General features: G+C 35.4%; 1 protein-coding gene across 3 annotated transcripts in view; it reads right to left on the bottom strand.

Moving 5' to 3' along the window:
• The window catches only part of SRBD1 (S1 RNA binding domain 1), a 122,073-nt gene that overhangs the window by 91,956 nt on the left and 11,218 nt on the right, over positions 1-18,899 (bottom strand). For all 3 annotated transcript variants that reach the window (XM_048935846.1, XM_048935847.1, XM_048935845.1), the window contains 5 exons: positions 16,303-16,399; positions 15,700-15,835; positions 10,674-10,777; positions 5,922-6,029; positions 260-417 (listed from right to left, as the gene is read on the bottom strand). In XM_048935846.1, the coding sequence (XP_048791803.1) occupies positions 260-417; positions 5,922-6,029; positions 10,674-10,777; positions 15,700-15,835; positions 16,303-16,399 (603 nt within the window). The remainder of the gene's footprint in view (positions 1-259; positions 418-5,921; positions 6,030-10,673; positions 10,778-15,699; positions 15,836-16,302; positions 16,400-18,899) is intronic.

The raw sequence follows: 18,899 nt of genomic DNA, 5'->3' as shown, positions 1-18,899 counted from the left end.
TCTGTCAGACTGCCCCTCTGCTGCCACCTGTTACATGGCAACAAAATGGAATGGGATATTGGCAGGAAGGTGCAGTCTCTGCTGTCATGTTATCAACATCCACCTCTGATGCTATGGGCCAACATAAACAGATAGGAGGCATTACTTTTGGAGCAGTACTCATAGCTTTTTGAAACTACGCTTTCCCATAATTGAATACATGTTTTTTTAAACAGTCCTTCCAAACCTAATAATAACAAAAATTTGTATTGAAACTCACTGGTTGGTGAAATAATAGCCAACTTGCAGCCATGTTTGTATCCAGGATCTACTCCCATCAAAGTACGACCTCTCACAGGGCTGGTCAGAAGCAACTGCCGGAGATTTCTTCCAAACATCATCACAGATTCCTTTTCTGCATCAGATGTCAACTTTGATCTTAGAAGGATGAAAGCAGAAGTCATTCTTACTTCAAATTTCCTTTATGCACTTTCAATAGTTCCAAAGTCATAAATTTTTCCACTTCTGCTTTCATGCTCTCTAATTAAACATTACACTTTCAGTCATATTTTTTACACTTTCTTTTTTATAGGGGTCAGTTAGAACCAGATTGAGAGGACTGTATAAGAAAATAAGAAAGAATAACAACAGAAATTCCTATTAAAAGTGTGTATACACAAACTAAAATTCAAACCTCAATTTTGACTGGAGGATAGCTTCCTAAAGAGCTGATATCTACTTGCAGAGACTGCATTGGCTGTCACTTGCAGACTAGAGGTCTTCTTGCTAGTCTGTAGTAATGCTCTCTCTCTGCAACTCTCATTTATTCCTGCATTGGAGTTCAGAAAGTCATGCTGCTGCCAGCAGTAAATTCTACAATCCTGGGAGCACTTCACAATACATAGGCCATGGCCAGCCCATTGTGACCATTTTGAAAGTCAGAGCAATCATGGAAAAGAAAATGAAAAAATAAGCGAACATACTGACCGCAACACACAAGAACTGACTTTGGAACACACAGACAAGTGGTACACAGGTACACTAAACTTCAGTTTCATGGCTTCCTGTTAAAGTTAATCAGCTGTTCTCTTTCTCACATCACTGTGAGAGCGTTTGCTAAGGAACTGTGCAATAGCAAAATGCATCCCCTTTTATTAAAAAAAACAAAAAACAAAAAAACCTCTCTACATATCGACTATACCAAATTAACATAGATATTACTCAAAGCAGTATGGTTAAAGTTATACAATGCTCCCAAATTTTATTCTAGCCTCCAATTATTTTCATCTCAGTATTTCTGAGCTTGACATTGCTCGTTTCTTTAGCAGTCGACAACAAATCTTGTGTTCTCAAAGTGCTTTAGCAGCAAGGTCTGCAGGTCTATCACAAACTGCAAAGAGCTGACTTTTTTGTTGGAGGCTTGGTATGTTTAATTTTTAAGGTTGGCCTAGATACCAGAAGAGTGAAAGTTATCCTTGAAAATTCTGTGCCATTCTTCGCACTCCACCTCAGTAAGTCTTCTCTTTACTAAGCTGAGTCATCACTTACTCGATACTGAAAAATTACTTGAAAAAAAATAAAAAATTACACCTTTCTATCTTCAATACCTTCCATTCACTGGGAGATTTCCAGACCTAATAAAAATACAAAGAGATAGCTATTCATTATTTTTTCTGAGATGAGGGGATCAGAATTCCAAATATTGGCAAACTATACCTATTATTCTGTTCTGACTTTACCCTGCAACTAAATAATCTTATCTTCTGAATGCTTAGCAACTACATGGAAATACCTTCCACAGTGCCAAAGACTGTCAGGGCAGTTCAGAGTTCATCATTTTATATATAAAAAGAGAATTACTCGAATGTCACTTTACTGTCGTTTCAGTTGCCATTTCATTTCCTGCCATTCAGTCTTGCAGCGTCCTTCTGTAATGCAATACAGTCCATACCACTCTTAAAGTGTTAAATAGCCCAAACCACAGAACCACTCTTTTCCAGAGGGAGTCCAGGGATATTGGTGGAGGTGCCAGTTGAATTCTTGCCCATAAAATTACCATAAGTACTTGATGTATTTTGTGAAAGACCAGCAACAAAAAAAGCAAATACTTAAGCCTCCCTCAAAACTGCATGGATCTTCTACATACATGCACAACTAAGGTTCAGATTGCACGTGTGCAGAAACAAAGTTAAAATTTGTCTGTAAACAACAGAAGATTTGAAGCTTTTGAACTAGAGACTTTGTACAGAGACAGGCTGAATTCCATCTCTCCATCTATCCCACAGATATGGGCTCCCTACAGCCCACAAGGCTGAGTCCTCCCACACTGCAAATTCACGTCAGTCTATCTGTGAAGGGAGCCTTGTGCCGGAATTAAAATTGCCCCTAAACACATGCTATTAGTTATGTGCACCTTATGGAAATGGCATTTAAAATTGGCATGGATAAATGGATATACCAAAACTTTTATAGTAACAGGAAATGTTACTGAAAGTGCCAGGTGCGTAGGGGGAACATAATGTATGTCCTTTCTATTACATAATATCCTGTATTTTTTAATTTCAAATATAGATGTTCCTTTTCCCTCTAACTGTCTCTCACTCAACACTTGTGTCAATGACATGATCTACTGTTGCAAGTATTGGCCCTTCATTTTAAAGTTGGAATAGTCATTTGATCCTTGAACAAATATTAAACTACCTCAAACAATGTAATATCTTGCTGTTTTTTACTGTACCATTAGTTTCTTCCAAATGGCAAGATGCCCAGACTCATGTTTTTCCAATTTGTGACAATTCTCATTAATGAGGCAGAGATATAACACAGAAGAGGATAGCAGCCCTCCTCTTCAAACAATCAAAAAGCAAGTCTGTAAAAAAATATTTTTTAAAAGCTGCAGTTGCTTACTGACAGCCAGAATTTCAAGTTCCTTCTTTGAACTCTAAAAAGCACTCAGATTGTGTATCACTAATAGTTACACTGTAATAAAAGCAAATAACCTAATTGTGACCTATTTGCTTCTATATTCAAAGTCTGATGAGTGTGTCTTTAAACTGAGATTTAGAAGTCCCCACTTCCATACACAGTCTAAGAGGTTACCCCTTCCCTGGAAAAATGTCTGCAAACTAGCTTCAGGTGTGAAACAAGATATACAGAGAAATGTTTGTGTCCCTGAAGACAGAGGAGAGAAAGCACTCGCTTCAAAAAAGCATGGAAAATTAGGAAAGGATTATCCATTAAGAAATGTCCATGCCACATCACTTGCATCAAATCCTTATGGAATCCTTCCATGAAGGACTGCAACAAAATAAAATGTATTTCAAAGTGCCAAAAGCAACACTGGACATTATTATACCAGATATAAGAAATTATGGTATCTGACAGAGTGGAAGAAAGGAAATTAAACAATAAATAAGGTAACTCCTGCTGGCAAGTTTTATCCTTCTAATCACTACATGCACTAGAAATTTCAATACGTTCTTGGAAACTTTCTGTTCCAATGTTTAATGACAATAAAAAGAAAAGAGAAAGAACAGTATGGGGTGGATTGCAGATATTAATGCTGAAAGTAGGTATTGAGTATTATAGCAGCCCTTTGCAAGAGTCCTAAAAATCAGCTCCCGGTGTGTGGGAAGGGAATGAAAGAAGGATAAGGGTTAAGTGGTTATGCACCAGGAATACTACTGGCAGGTTCCATGCATTCTCCTCTGTGGGAGCAGCTTCAGCTTTTTCTAGTCAGACACTGCCAATCATACTGAACTATCACAATGAGTAAAATATAAACAGGCAACCACTCAGGAACAAACAGCAAGATTTGTATTCTTTAAATTTATGCCTTATACACTTCATCTAGAAAGTAGTAGGGAAATAAGATATTCTTGTTACAAGGTTTTCTGTTCATTTAAATACAAAATAACCTACTGCTGCAGTAGCCCTCATAATGTTACACACAATACCTCTCGTTAAGATCTGAATAAAAACTTAAATGTGTTAAGACATGAGAATCCTGTGATAGGAATCATGAAGCAAAAATATGAGAAAAGAACCATTATGTCACAGTTTGACTATTTATTTTATGATATCAGACTTACCTTTCAGGTGAGTTTGGTTTTATCTGCTTTAATAGAGTTTGAATGCGGACAAGGCTAGGAATGACAAATACTTTCACACCCATTTGACAGAAGCCAATACTTGCACACACTGGCCATGAGATGTTCCTCACCTTGGCCAAACAATAGGTAGTGCCTTCCCTCAAGCAGCTAGAGATACTAAGGTCACAAAAACAAGTCAACTCAGCACTTCAAAAAATTGTGAAATTCACACACACACAAAAAAAAACACTACACAAAACACAGACTCACCATGGAATGACTAAACAAAAAGATGTGAAGCAATTTCACTTGAAAAAAAAAAAAAAAAAAAAAAAAAAAAAAGAGACCAAACACAGCATACTGCAGTGAAGAAATCCAAACGTCTGCTGTTCAAAACATTAGCTGACAGTCCTGGGAAGAATATAGAACATCCATCCAACAACTCTCCTGAGAAGCAAATGCCAGGAAAACTGCCCTAATTTGAACCAAAACTTAAGAGCATAGCCAGGCTGGGAGGAAGAACTACATATCAGAATGTGACTGATGATTTCAGGTACTTATTATGCTGAATAACCAACACAAGTTTCAACATTTATGATCTCAGAAATAAGGTCTCTTTAATAAACTCCAATTGAACTGCTTCAAAACAGACTTTAAAACTTAAAGATCACGTATCAGGAAGCCTCTCCCAAATCAAACACACTGCCTGGGCAGTTTCTCTTGCATTCAAAAAAAATAAGTATCACACGATCAGTATTGTTAGCCAATCTGACAATATTCCTGTCAGGTGATTTTGGGGAAAGAGAAGGCCTATTCTTACTCAGGAATGAACAGAGTTCATTTTATCTTACATGCTATGATTAATTCAGAAGGGTGGAAAAAAACAAACAGTTGTAATATGGACGGGTAAGATGTAGCAGGAATGTGCTTCTGGCCAGCTACATCCTCAGAGGAAGAACAGACCTTGTTACTCTTCCCATCTCATGCTCTAATTATGAAACACAGGAGGCGTGACCTTTCTCCTTCTCATGAGAATAGTCTGGTAAGTGGTCTGACAGTCAAATCTCTAGCCGCAAGGAAAACTTCAAATACAAATCAAGCCCAACATCTCATTTGAAGACAATTCTGGAAAGTAAACTTTCTGACATATTCAATCATTTCAATTATGCAGTAAACTCTTACACTTCGCCATGAAAATACCTTACCTAGAGTTACTTAGACTCTAAACTTTAAGCTTCCTTTCGGTTTAGAACAACAAAATAGGTCTTACAAGTGACGATGTCTAATGACATCATTACTACGGTATCACCAGAAATAACACTGACTTCTCTAGAGACAATTACAATTTAAAATGAATAAATAAATAGCACCAACACTAACTAGTACATCTACCACAAACTTCAGATGGCAAACATGAGGAACGCTTTCAGCCACAGTAACTACTTCCTTCGTTTCTTTTAAACAAGTAAAAGAAATGGTGTCTGAACAGTGTGACTGACACTGCTTTAATATGAAGGGATCCTGTGCAAATTCAGGAATGTAAAACTTAGATGTTAATATGAGAATATATAATTCTACCATGGTCATGTAACTCCATACTATACTTCATTAAATAAAGATGGAAACATGCAAAACATTCAAAATGTCTTAACAGAAATGATTTCCTTATCCTAGTCTAAACCAAGAAAGGTCACATATTTAATCAACAGAACCAAGACTACACAGTTCTGAAAATATAGAGAGCAAAAACTTTCCAATATTTTCAAATGTATAAAAGATATTCTAATAACAAGTTAAAGAGAACAGTTAAGAATTCAGTAATATGAAAATACGCTTTCATTCTGGGATTACCTGAATTCTCTACAAAGAAGAGGATATATGAGGCGTTTGTATGCATCCTCTACTGAGTTTCGTAGTATCCTCATTAACTCTGGTTTTAAAAATTGTTTCGGTCTCCATCTGTATAGGAATAGAAAAACAGAAATAAAAAAATGCTTTAAGCACATACCTGAAAACTCAGATAAAAAGGGGATTTTCAAAAGTCTATTAAATTGAGTGGTTAAATGCAGTGTTCTATAAACTGTAAAATTACTACAATAATTAGGCAATTAAGTCATAGTTTTAAATGTGACTAGAATCATATCTAGTTCTTTTCTACTGTCAGACAACGTAGGAGGCCTGTCTTTTTCTTATTTATGTTAAAATGCAATAATATTTTACAATTTTAAACAAATAATTAAAAAATTACTCTTCACTTTGAGAAGCCAAACTGTCTCAATTGAATAAGAAACTTTAACCGATAGTATAATTAACACTTATTTACTGAACCTTCATACAATAAAAAAATGCTGAAACATCTTTTTTGAACATCATCAGAGCTCTTGATACAAGGCAACTGTGTCCAGATAGAAATTCAAGTGCTAAAATAATATCAATTAATAAAATCCAATTCTAATACAATTTTGAATGTGCTGAGTACTCTATTCAAGCCCAATGAAATCTACTAATTTGGGAGCAGTCCCATTTTAAAAAACAAACAAATAAAAAACCACCCCAAACAATTAGGAAATGAATTCTCAATAAGAAATATCCAACAGAACTAAGATCGTTTCCCATCATTTTCTAAACCAAACTCTTCAGAGTACACAGTTTTCTAGAGAGAATTTGCACAGTATTCATAGCAACACTGACCATTTCTTTAAATTTTGACCTGAAGTACACCTCAGCTTCAAAGCTAACATTCAGAGTTTCCTTCCCCTACTGTATTTTTCACATGCCTGGGTCTCTAACTGCAAAAGGATTAGAAATATATTTTTAAATGCCTGGATGCATTTTATAAAGAAAAACAGAACTGAACTTAACTTTTGACTCTATTTAGTTTACCTGCACTCACTCAGAAATACTGACTCCTAAACTGACTGGTCCTACCCAGGCAGTTCTTCAGCTATTTAATGGAATTTCACAATTTCCTAAGATAGCTTTTCTCTTCTAAGTCTATGTAACAGCTGAGAAATGTGTGATGAAGTCAACACTGTATCAACACACAGCCATAGGAGCAGAATTAGGCTTGCCATTTAGCTTTACAGCTTTCAGAGTTTTGAGTGTTTAGCCACATGACCTTATCACTTTGCTAATAGTTTTTGCAAAAACTTCTTTGCCACTAGCGACTCTTTCCATACATATGTAAAATTGTCAAAGGCTTCAAATTCCCTTATTGTCATCCATTTCAATAAACATAAAATTCATATAGGTGGTAAACATAACTACATTCCCCCCAAAAGATATCCTCAGAGCAAATAAGCACCAATTTTGAAACTGGTAGTTCTTTAGCCCTTCTCTTCTATGCATTATTGCTAGTCAGCTTGTATTTCATCTGTAAATAGGTTATCACAGCAGATGTTTTCATTACCTACATACACAACAAAAAACGATGGGCAATTTCTATTAAAATCCTAAACTGCTACAAATTTTAAAATAGCCCAGCAGTAATTTCAATTCATAGCAAATACTGTATTTCAATCATTCCAGTACTGCATAAAAGAAAAAGAAAATCCACTCTTATAACAGTACAAGCATGTGCATATAATACTTAAGCTTTCCTATAATTGCAGATTTTCCTCAATTATTTAATCAAGAACTGACAAAAGCCCTTTAAATAAAGCCCTATTTAGCAAAGCTCCATATAAATGATAACTTACTCAACTCATCACCTCTATGTGCACATGTGCTTCCAACAAGGATCACCATAAACATAAATGGCTCAGACTACTGATACACCTCAAAGGGTGAAACTGTACATTAACAAAATTAATGGAGAGCATGTTAAGGACTACTAACGTTAATTAGCAACTATTCTAGGAAGAGCACAGTCAGGCTTTTAAGCCTGAAGCACAGAAAGCAGAGCTTTGTTTTCCTCCAAGATATCATATGAAACTTGTATGAAATCAGTGATCTCATGTAAAGCCTGTAACATGGGCTTTACACAGCATCTGAGAATTCTGTCTAGAAATGGAACAAAAACATTGTCAGATCCTGAACTTCATTTCCAAGGGGTCAATCGACACCTTTATGCTCAAATCCAGATAAAGCAGCTTCTCATTGCTCATTTACCCACCTCCCACTTCACATGCAAACCTTCAGGATCAGTGCAGTTCTAGCATTAATTGACATACGCTGTCAACTGAGAGACACTGTTTTCTGGGAGAATTTCATCCCACAAGGTCTGATATAAGGGTACTCCTGAATATTCAGTGCAATCTCAAATTTCAAGAAAACTTAGATGGTACTACAGGCATAAATTAAATGTCCTAAAATTTGTGAAGAAAATATAGTTTATATAGAAAATGTCTGCGCAGAGCTGAATGCAGAGGTAAGGAATTTTAGTCTTTCAAAACCATCTTTCGTTCTGGTGGTATTCAATACTAAAAAAAGCCTCAGAAGAACAAGAAAAGGTCAGTGTATTTACTACTAATTCAAAAAACAATATATGATACAGTCTACAGTCTAGAACATTGGTCAAAGGTGGTGTTCATGCTTCTACACCTGACTATGTCGGCGAACTTCTGAAAATGAGTGAGTACCATGGTAAAGCTTTGAACTCTTTATCACAAACAAATGTCTTGACCTTCTGCTCTAACCAATAAATGAACACACTGAAAGTAATGCAAATCTTGGACTGCCACCTCCATGCTTGTAAAGCAGAAGGCACATTAAGTAGGAAATATCTATTTTGTAACAGTTGTCAATCTAACAAAAAAGTTGAATCTGTCACAGATGTTAACACACCAATATCTAAAATCATTCCTTCTAAAGTTTTCTAGTGCTGGAGAAACTGCCTTAAATAGTAAAAAATTTGAGCATGCATAGCTACATACACAGAATTCAGTTGCTTTCTTCACTAATTTAAAATTTGAGGCAGTCTTTATTCATTATAATCATGCATATGAAGTTATTTTTCAGAAGTTAGAAGTATGTTCTAGGGTGGATTCTTCAAATTCCTTTCAGTAAAGAGCTACATGAATAGCTACATGAATGTTAAGTACTAATAAGTAGTTCCATTTCCAAGGTCAATATTCTTTTTATCTCAGAATGACTCACAAAAGTGTAACCAACTAAAAATATCCCAATTTCCATCCCACTTTAATTTGTGTGGCAGTGACAAGCTGTTCCATTATCTGTAGCTCACAGATGCAGTAAAACCAAGAATGATGGTCATCTTCTGCCTACAGAACATACAGTGTGAGGAATATGGAATTCCATTGAATATATTAAATCTAAAATGGTACTTATGTGTGTTTATTAATCCTCATACTTTAACAAAAAATAACTTCCTGTTAGTACTAGATCATATTATGTTATCTGGCAAAGTGGAACTAAGTCTTTCAGAGGTTTCCATGTTGGAAGAACAATTTTTTTTTTCCCCCACAGTGAAAAGGTATGTGTATATATATATATATATATATATATATATATATATATACACATAAATATATACACATATACACACAAATATATACACATTAAAAAAAAAAAATATATATATATTTTTTTTAAACCACATCCCTTTCTTGGACTTACTGTAGAATGAAAGTACTTGCTTTTAGATATTAAAAAGCCTTCATACCTCCCCTCTCCCTCTCCATCTTGTTTCCTCTGTTTGCTAATTGAATTTTAAGACGCAAACTTAAAGGTTTCTATAACATCCTCATAACAATGCTCCATATCTCAGTTAACAAAGATAAATCTGTATTTCATACGCGCAAGGAAGATGCAGAGTTTGGACAACAATATTCTTCACTGGAAAGCATCAAGGTAAAGTGCAGTTTCCAAGAAAATGAGTATCAGAGATATTGCCTAAAACTATGCGTGTTCGACCAAAACTTCATTTAAAAAAATTGTACACCACTAAATGTGCTTCACTGCAAACATAAAAAAGTACTTGTCAGAAAAAATAAGCAAGAAAAAAACCAATCTCCCAGAATTTAGAGCCTGGTTTTCTGAAATAGCCAGAGATCAGAAAGCAAGAATCAAGTCACAAAGTATGTGAGAATTACGGATTGAAGACAGCCACTTTTAGGTTGTCAGTTCAATCCAATAGATTTTCTTATTTTTTTAAACCAGATCAATGAATGCAGTTCCTCACATACACAGAATTCAGTTGCTTTCTTTACTAATTTAAAATTTGAGGCAGTCTTTATTCATTATAATCATGCATATGAAGTTATTTTTCAGAAGTTAGAAGTATGTTCTAGGGTGGATTCTTCAAATTCCTTTCAGTAAAGAGTACTGGATGTAATGCATATTGCAAATTAAAAATACATTCACATTTCATCATGTCTTTGTTTTTTAAAAATTCAATTGCTTGAAGAATGGTGCCAGAATTCCCCAAATAATGCCAAAGGCACAATTTTTTTTTTTTTTGGTGTAGTGCCACAGCAGTGGGAAATGTAGAATAAGAATTATCCATATGTTAGTTTCATCTAATAAGCAGTTGTTTAAATCAGTCCCTTAATGTAAGAAGACATGTGAGGTACATTTCAGCATGTAGGTGTCTACAGTAAAAAATAAAATAAAAATTCTGTAAGAATATGTATCCATGCAGACCTTTCATTGACGCACCACCAACAGAATTCATTCTTCACCCCGTCAGGAATGTTGACCTTCACTGTCAGGATCTTCAGATTTTCCCCTCGGTTAATGGCCAGAATCTGAGTGCAAACATAAATGGCAGAGACAGATGACACACAAAATATCCAAAAGATAAACTTATCAACATTTGTGTACGCGCTTGCTTGACATTCTGTAGCAAATCATGATGGTGGTACAGTAAATCAGTTCACCAAGTACTAGGTTGTACAGATAACATCCACAATTTAAACACAGATTAAATCATGCTGTGGCATAACAAAGCATGCCTTTTTCCCTGAGTCTGCAATACCAAGATCCAGTTTTATCTTAAACACTTAAAAGCACAAGTCAGCATGAACTGAATTGGTCGGATAAATTCATAAGACAAATTAAAACTCAAAATTGAGTTGAAAAAGCGATTACAATCAGAATAAGAAGAAAAAAGTTAGTTCTATGATTCAGGCTTCATTCTACTTCCCGAGAGCATCACAAATTTAAAAGTAATTATGAATCAAAATTTGAAACAAAAAAAGGCTCAGCCTCATTTGATAGAGGATTAATTTCAGTTATTCATGCTTTGCTCATGAACAACTGAAAATATTATAGGTATGTTCTCTATATTAAGGCTCCAGCCTTTCAGCATATGCACATATTTCTGGCAGTCTTGTGTAACACAACTGCATCTTCATGGTGTGAGCATAAATCTCACTGTAGAAGTGGTAACTGTATACAGATTTTTATTTCAAATGGGAGTAACCATTTAAAACCAGGATGACAACCAAGTGGTGGATCCCAGTGGGTATCTCCTAGTCTACCCTCGCTCTGAAGATGAGGAGTAGCCACCTAAAGCAGACCTTCTAGCATTTTGCAGGGAAATTCACTGCCCATTTCAGAAACAAAGTAACAGAAGCAGCTACAAACAAAATACATTTTTAGAGCTCATTTTCCCTTCTAAAGTACTTTAAAAAGTGCAAAAATAAAAATAAGAAATCTGCTACAAGTTGACATTCCTGTATTACTACACATGTTGCTGTACGTAGCAGGCCCAAAGCACTGTCACAACAGAGCAGTCCGTGTCAATCATGAACTTTAATTCAATCACTAGCTAACTCAGACATGTCACATATGTTAAATACAATGGTTTTAAATGACTCCAGGACATAGTACCAATTTATATTCCTCAGCCTTACTGCTCCTGTGACATACCAGGCCTGACATATCATTGAACAACAAAGCTAATAATAAAGATTGCATGTGAAATATTATAGCATCTGGTACCTTGACTGCCAAAGCAAATGTTTTCATGTAGAGATTAGAAAGACACATTTTAACAAATCAAATGCTTTCATGTTTATTCTGATTTTATTTTAAAAAAAGCGAGAAAGCTAAATGTCAAGCTAAAACGAAATCAAAGTGATGCTCAGGACAAAGAATGCATCTGATAGAATTATAATGTCATCATTCACCGTGCTGTTAGCAGGGTCAAGATTTGCATCACATGCTGTCTATGGGCACTGTCTGTAGAATGTGCCAGTCACCTGAACTTAAAACAACTGCACAGCACCAACGCTTTCTTACATTTTTAATCTCATAATAAAAAAGCTAATCTGACTCTCCTCTTTGAAGTCATGTGTTCAGAGAAGGACTATCATCTAGGAAATGCTCAATTCAGAAAGCAATTAGTCAATTTCTCCTCTTAAGATAACAAGGGTATTTATTATTGTTATTTAATTAACATTCATAAGAACTATTCTAGACAAAAGCAACCTTTCAGTTCTGGAAAACAGACTGCTTTTAATCCACACTGGAGCAGATCCAGAGGACGAGTTAATGGTGGAAAAATACACACTTCAAAGCAAGAACAAAAAGTGGATCTAGTTGCAAAATGCATCAAATCTAATTTTGTTTATCAGAAAAATGCAAAACCCTTTCTATTCACAGCTCTCCTCTGTCCCAGATTTACTTACACACACTAAGTTTTGTATATTTTGCCAAGGACATTAATTTCCAATTCCTTTTTAAGTATGAGATTGAAAATAGAGCACTTGCCTCAAACATTATACTTCATGAATAAATTCTTTTCCTCCCACAAATTCAGACTTTTCCAAATAGAGGAAAGCAACTTCAAGGCATGCACAACAGCTGACAAAATCAAATACACTCCTGAAGAACTTTTTCCTTAGTCGTGGCAGCATTTGCAGATCCTCAAAGAGCCCATTTGGGTTCTCTGTTGCCAGTGGAAGGAACCATGGCTAAACTTCCTGAGAGCAAAACCTTCCAGCCGTAATTACACACAGCCATCCAGCTGTGTCAAAACCTGGAGTTGGACTCACTATACAAACAAGTTTTCTTATTTCAGGTTCAGTATTTTAACTTTTTCAATCAGAATCTTGGCTCCATCTCTCCCAGTTATTTCACAGTATGTCTCAACACATAGAATTATGCCTTTCAATAAACAAAGAAAACACTAAACTACTACACATGCAATTACAGATGCACACAGCTGTACAACCACAGAACCCAAGTACAGCTTATTGCACACCGTTCTACCTTTTAATATAGTTTTAAAGGCATTCTCATGGCTTCAAATACTTAGTCATAAAGACAGTCTATCCTCTTATGGGTGACACTAGTTTACTGCCTTTTACCACAGGAACTCTAGAGATATTTAACACACAGTCCTGTAGGATTAGGATTTATTTTTTTTTAATTAAAAAAAAAACAAAACACAAAGTCTTCTTCAAGTTTCAAGCCTCTCTACATTTTCTTTCTTTCATTTTTTGGTCCTGAACCAAACTAGAGTACTTCTTCAGTTGATTAAACCCACACATTTCCCAAAGTATATTCAAAAAACACAACTTTCTGAATGCAGAGAAGACTTCAGTGAAGGAGATGCTAAAGATATAGGCATTAAAAAAGGAAGGTTCAAAACAAAGAAAAAAAGAAAAAATGATCACTTGTATTAGCAAGGTAATAAGGCTGGGTAATAAAGAAACAAAGTTATGAGAAAGATTTCAAGAACTGCAATACTACAGTATAGGCTAAAGGAAGAAATGGCAGACTAGAAAAAAATGCCACCCCTGTTTTTCTGTTTTTCTTTCCTTATTTTATCATCAAAACATAGAAGTTAAAGAAATGAACTGGAAAACAAATAAGGAAGCAAAAAATCAACAAGAAATAGAACAAAATATTTTTAGAAAACAAGCAACTTAAAACACAAAGCACACACATGCTTCTTTTCTTTTATTTGTCTAGCATAAGCAAGCCCTGAGATACCCAGGGCCTCAGTGAACTGCAAACAACTGACTAAAAGATTTATGCCAGAAAAGTAATCAATACATTAGGATAGGCAATAACAGTAATATGCAGGAAACAAAAGACTGCAAGTAGGACTACAGAATCATCCAGGAGCAGCAGCAGCAAGAGAACAGTGGTTATTTCTTTACTAGAGAGTAGAAACTGGCACAGAGGCATTAAGGTTACTGAGAGACAAAAGGAGAAATAAACCGAAACATACTGAATTAATCTTAACATCAAAACCACAAAATCAGTACACATCCTGGATGATAAACAATACAGCCACAGGGTCAGAGTGCCAATCAGGTTTGAGAAATCTGGTTTTGAGTCCTGTCTCCATCTGAGCAACAGTTTTCCTCACTGGTGGAAGAAAAGGATGCCTTGTCCAAGAAGTAATTCATATCAGAAAACACTTGTATGGCCAGTACACCCTGCATATAAAGATTGAACATTTGAAGCTCTCAGTGCAGGAAAAACTATATAGTTTTTGGTTGCTGAAGTATCCATTCAACAGAAAAACAACCAAACAAGACGCAACCATTTTCTCACCTAAGAGCATACATATTGGGATGTCCAGGGAAGCTTGTATGAAGTTAGCTCACACATGTTGTGAAATGTTTTTCATGATAAATTCATTTCAATACACGCAAGAAAATACTTTATTAATTCAAATATGTCACTGCTTTGAAATGGCAAGGAGAGAAAAAAAGAGTAAACAATAGATATTCTGCAGTGCAATAAGGCAGGCAAAGGATATGTCTGGTTAGAAGCAGCTGACATTGTTCTTCGCTTGTTTTAAAGCTACACACACAACCATGACCAAACCAGAAGACAAATCACTCTGTGATTTATGATGAATTAGAGCAAAGGCCTTGACAACTGTATTGAGTGCAGCCTGCTACAACCTTTGAAGTGCAGTTACTGGGGCAGCCTTACAAAACATCAGTTGATCTTCAGCCAGTAAGCTTACTCTGTGGCCCATTACTTTTCCTAGCCACATAGATTGGGGCTTGGGGCACAGGATAACTTAAGGATGTATCAGAGGAGAGAATGCTGATGATATGCAGAACACACTCGTTTTCAGGGGCAGTGCACTGTTCCACTGAGCCTGTTTGGACTGTTTAACTTTTACATTAAGTTGCTGTTGACAAGAACTGCTTTTGTAGATCACCTCTGAGTTCAGTTTTCTGGATCCTCCCTTGGCACTTTTCACCAGCTTAATCTGATAGGCTTAGTACCAAATGCTTGCTTCAAATACTTACGCTTTAACCAAGCACCTTCTAATACCATGTAACACCCTATTTTCAGATTTTACAGATGATAAATTATCACTCCGCCTTTATACTTCTCCTGATAACACTTGCCACATACTCATCACTGCTGGAAGGGAGGGTGAGCGTGCTGAAAATAAATCACAACAGTATAGAAATTCCAATACCTAAGCCATTATAAATATTCATTCAATAAGAATTAGTTAGACAACAGACATACTCAAGACATGGACCTCTGTCCTGTTTCTTAATGAAAAGATTAACATCTCAGACCTGTGTTTGAAGAATTTGAAACTCTATTGCCTTTGGTAACTGGAAAGGGAAAAAAAAAATAATCAAGAATCATTTAAATCAGTTTCAAACAACAAAATCTGAAAGCAAAGTCACCCATGCTACAGCTACAATTATAAGAAGAAAATAGTTTGTAGGAGTACCTGATGATGTTGAATGTTCTTTATATTACAAGAAAACTCATGGTATATTTGAAATTTATCAATATCTTTTTCATTGCTATTTTTGGATGACACTTTTGCCAATGCTGACTGGATACAAACGTATCTTTGCTGGCATCTGAATGAAAGAAACAAATGTCATTAAGTTACTTTACCATGAAACTTGTAAAGAGTCGTTAGTGTTTCTATTAAATAAAAACCAAAGTCTGCACTATTATAAACTACGTCAACTCTGTAATCACTTGCAGACTTTAATGCTGAGGCTGACATGACATGTACTGACTTGGAACACACTAAGAGAAGAAATTCAAAGAGACATCCAAAAAAGCTGAACACTGTCTTCTCATGAAAGGAATAGACAATCAAAAGCCACCATCTGCACTTCAGTGTGGTCAACTTATTCTAGAAAGTTTTGGGAAGTTGAAAAAACGTTACAGTAGTCATTTACAATATAAAAAGATATATAGATATATACTGTATAGATATAATGTAACCTTACATTATTAGAAAAACTGAATCAGCATGCTAGGAGACCAAATTTTACCATGTAACCTAGAAAGTTTATAAAGTAAAATTTAAACTTACAATCTCCTGATAAAATCCAGTGTATCTTTATCCTTAGCAAAGATATCTGCTAGAATATGCTGAACTCCAGCCTCCACTTCCTGAATATTTGCAAGCCCTTCGAAGGGGAAAAAAAAGAGTCAGCAATTATAAAATAAAACTAATAAAAATACACAAACATAGAAGCACTAGGAAAATACATACAAGCTGAAAAAAATTCATGCAAGTTATCAATCAGATTTACAGAGGTTTTGATGAAGAATACTTGTTCACTGATTTTTTTTATTATTATTATTTTATTTTTTTTTAAATGGAGCTTCTTTTCCAAGGCATCTGAAACTGCTATATTTTTAATGAATATAAACTGTCTCATGCAGCCTCACAAACTGAAATGACATTACAAGTAATAATTTTGTTTGATACTAACAGATTTTTACATTTAGGATACAGATTAAATATTTCCATTAGTAAAACTGAATACTGAAGTATAATTTGTGAGATTGTAATGAGACAATCATAGGAGAGACAATTCGTAGATGAGACAATAGATGGGACATAGATGAGACAATCGTAGAAGGTTACACATTTTGCTCTTGATATGCAAATAGCCCCAGATCCCTGCAGGTAATTCTGTCCTTTCCCTGTGTAATAGTTTTATACTTCCTTCAGTTCATAGCAGGAGCTTGTACAGTGACAGTTCTCAGGTCCAGGTACCCTCACTCTCTCCCACAAAACACTGTTCAAAGAGTGAAGTTACAAAACGTCTCTGCAGACAAATTATTACAGGGACCCAACAGCAGAATCATTTAAGCACACAGAACCATCCCCCACTTCTAAAGACCAAAATAACACATTATTCCACCTCACACTGCAATTGTTCTTCACCAGAACAAAATAAAAGAATAAAAAAATAAAATCTTGTATATTAAAAAATCAATCTATATAATCCTATTCCTAACAGTGGTCAGTAACAAATGCGTCAGAAAAAAAAAAGCACAAATCCTACTTTGGCAGGGGCTGGATTAACTATGTCCCACAAAGCACGGTTTGTAATTGCTTTCTGGTAGCCAAGAGTATCTTGAAAGAGATACTTCTGAGTCATTTAAAAAAAATTTGCATAGCTGATAACTAATACTTCTACTGAATTCTTAACCAGTAGGAAGCTGAAGGCACCCTTTTCACTGTTGGGTTACAGCAGATGGATAAAATTGAATATTTGTCTTCTCTAGACCACTTTTTTTTTTTTTAACATAACTTAAAAGATTTGCTGAAAACCTTTCTGCACAACAAAGCACTCATCCCTTTAACAAAGATTCCCTCTGATCTCAAGCTTGCGTATAGGCTGTCAAACTAGTTTTCAAGTTGATAAAAGTGATCCCATTTTTGTGTGTATATACATACATACAGTTTCTGATGCACTGCTCAAAACGATTATATAAACCCAACTACACTATTTTTAACACAGAAGTGAAAATAAGTACACTGACTTAAAAAAAAAAAAATTGAAATGCTGCAACGAACAGCACTCTCATCTAAAGTACTTCTAAATAATTCATTTGAACTTTCAAAGTGAAGATTTTATTTTGGCTCTTGAGAAGTCCAGAATAGCCAAATATGTGGTTGCAATATACCACTTTATGAAATAATGACATGTTTTATTTGAAAAACTAAATAGTAAGTAAATACTCAGAATAGTTGGTAACTGATTTTTCAATGCAAAGTTGTGAACATTTTATAAATAAACAGCTGAAGCCGTAAGAGTCAGAATCAGCCTCACAAGGAAGTTCACCACTTTTACGTTCAAATTCAAAAAGCAAGTATCAGAGGACGGAAAAGAAAAACAATTTCACTTTAACACCACACAGAGGGTTGTAACAATTTCCATGTTTTATTGTCAGAGATTGCCCCCTACAGATTCACCTGTAACTGCATTCACAAGGAAACAATTCTGCAGTCTATGTAAGCAGCACATTGAGTTCCTGCTCAAACTTCAGAGATTAAAAATCTTCTGTAACCCCTGCCATGCCATACAACGGCTACATTTCTCCTGCTCATTCCAAGTCACCAAGATCTGCTGTTATTAAAATATACTCTGAGAGATTAAATTAAATTTAGTAAACAGTAAGAGCATAAGTCTCTTCATTACACAACCAGAGTTAAAACTTCAGTTGACATTCAAACATAAGCAGAACCACAGAGATGTTTCAGGTATGAAGTAACCTTTCTCTCTCTCTTAACAGTAAATACAGACTTGGACTATAACACCTCCCAGACTTTTGACTCTTGCATTACAAGAGAAAATACTATTTATAATGTAAAAAGACAGGAAAGGGTGGGGAGCTATGGCAGTAAATGTAAGTTCTATTGTATCTTGCTAGAAGGTACAAAAGTCTTTTACAGTGAGAATAGTGAGGCACTTGGACAGGCTGCTCAGAGATGTGTTTGATGCCCATCCCTGGAGACTTCAAAGTGAGGCTGGATCCAGCCCTGGGCAACTTGATCCAGCTGTGCATGTCCCTGCTCACTGCAGGAGAGTTGGACTAGATGGCCTTTAAATGTTCCTTCCAACATTCTATGATTCTAAGATCTCTGGAATTTAAGGTAGTTGTAGAACTACT

The sequence above is a fragment of the Lagopus muta genome, chromosome 2 (genome assembly GCF_023343835.1).
Source record: "Lagopus muta isolate bLagMut1 chromosome 2, bLagMut1 primary, whole genome shotgun sequence".
NCBI lineage: Eukaryota > Metazoa > Chordata > Aves > Galliformes > Phasianidae > Lagopus > Lagopus muta.
The sequence above is the reverse complement of the archived record's forward strand: the minus strand, read 5'-3'. Positions and strand labels throughout refer to the sequence as shown.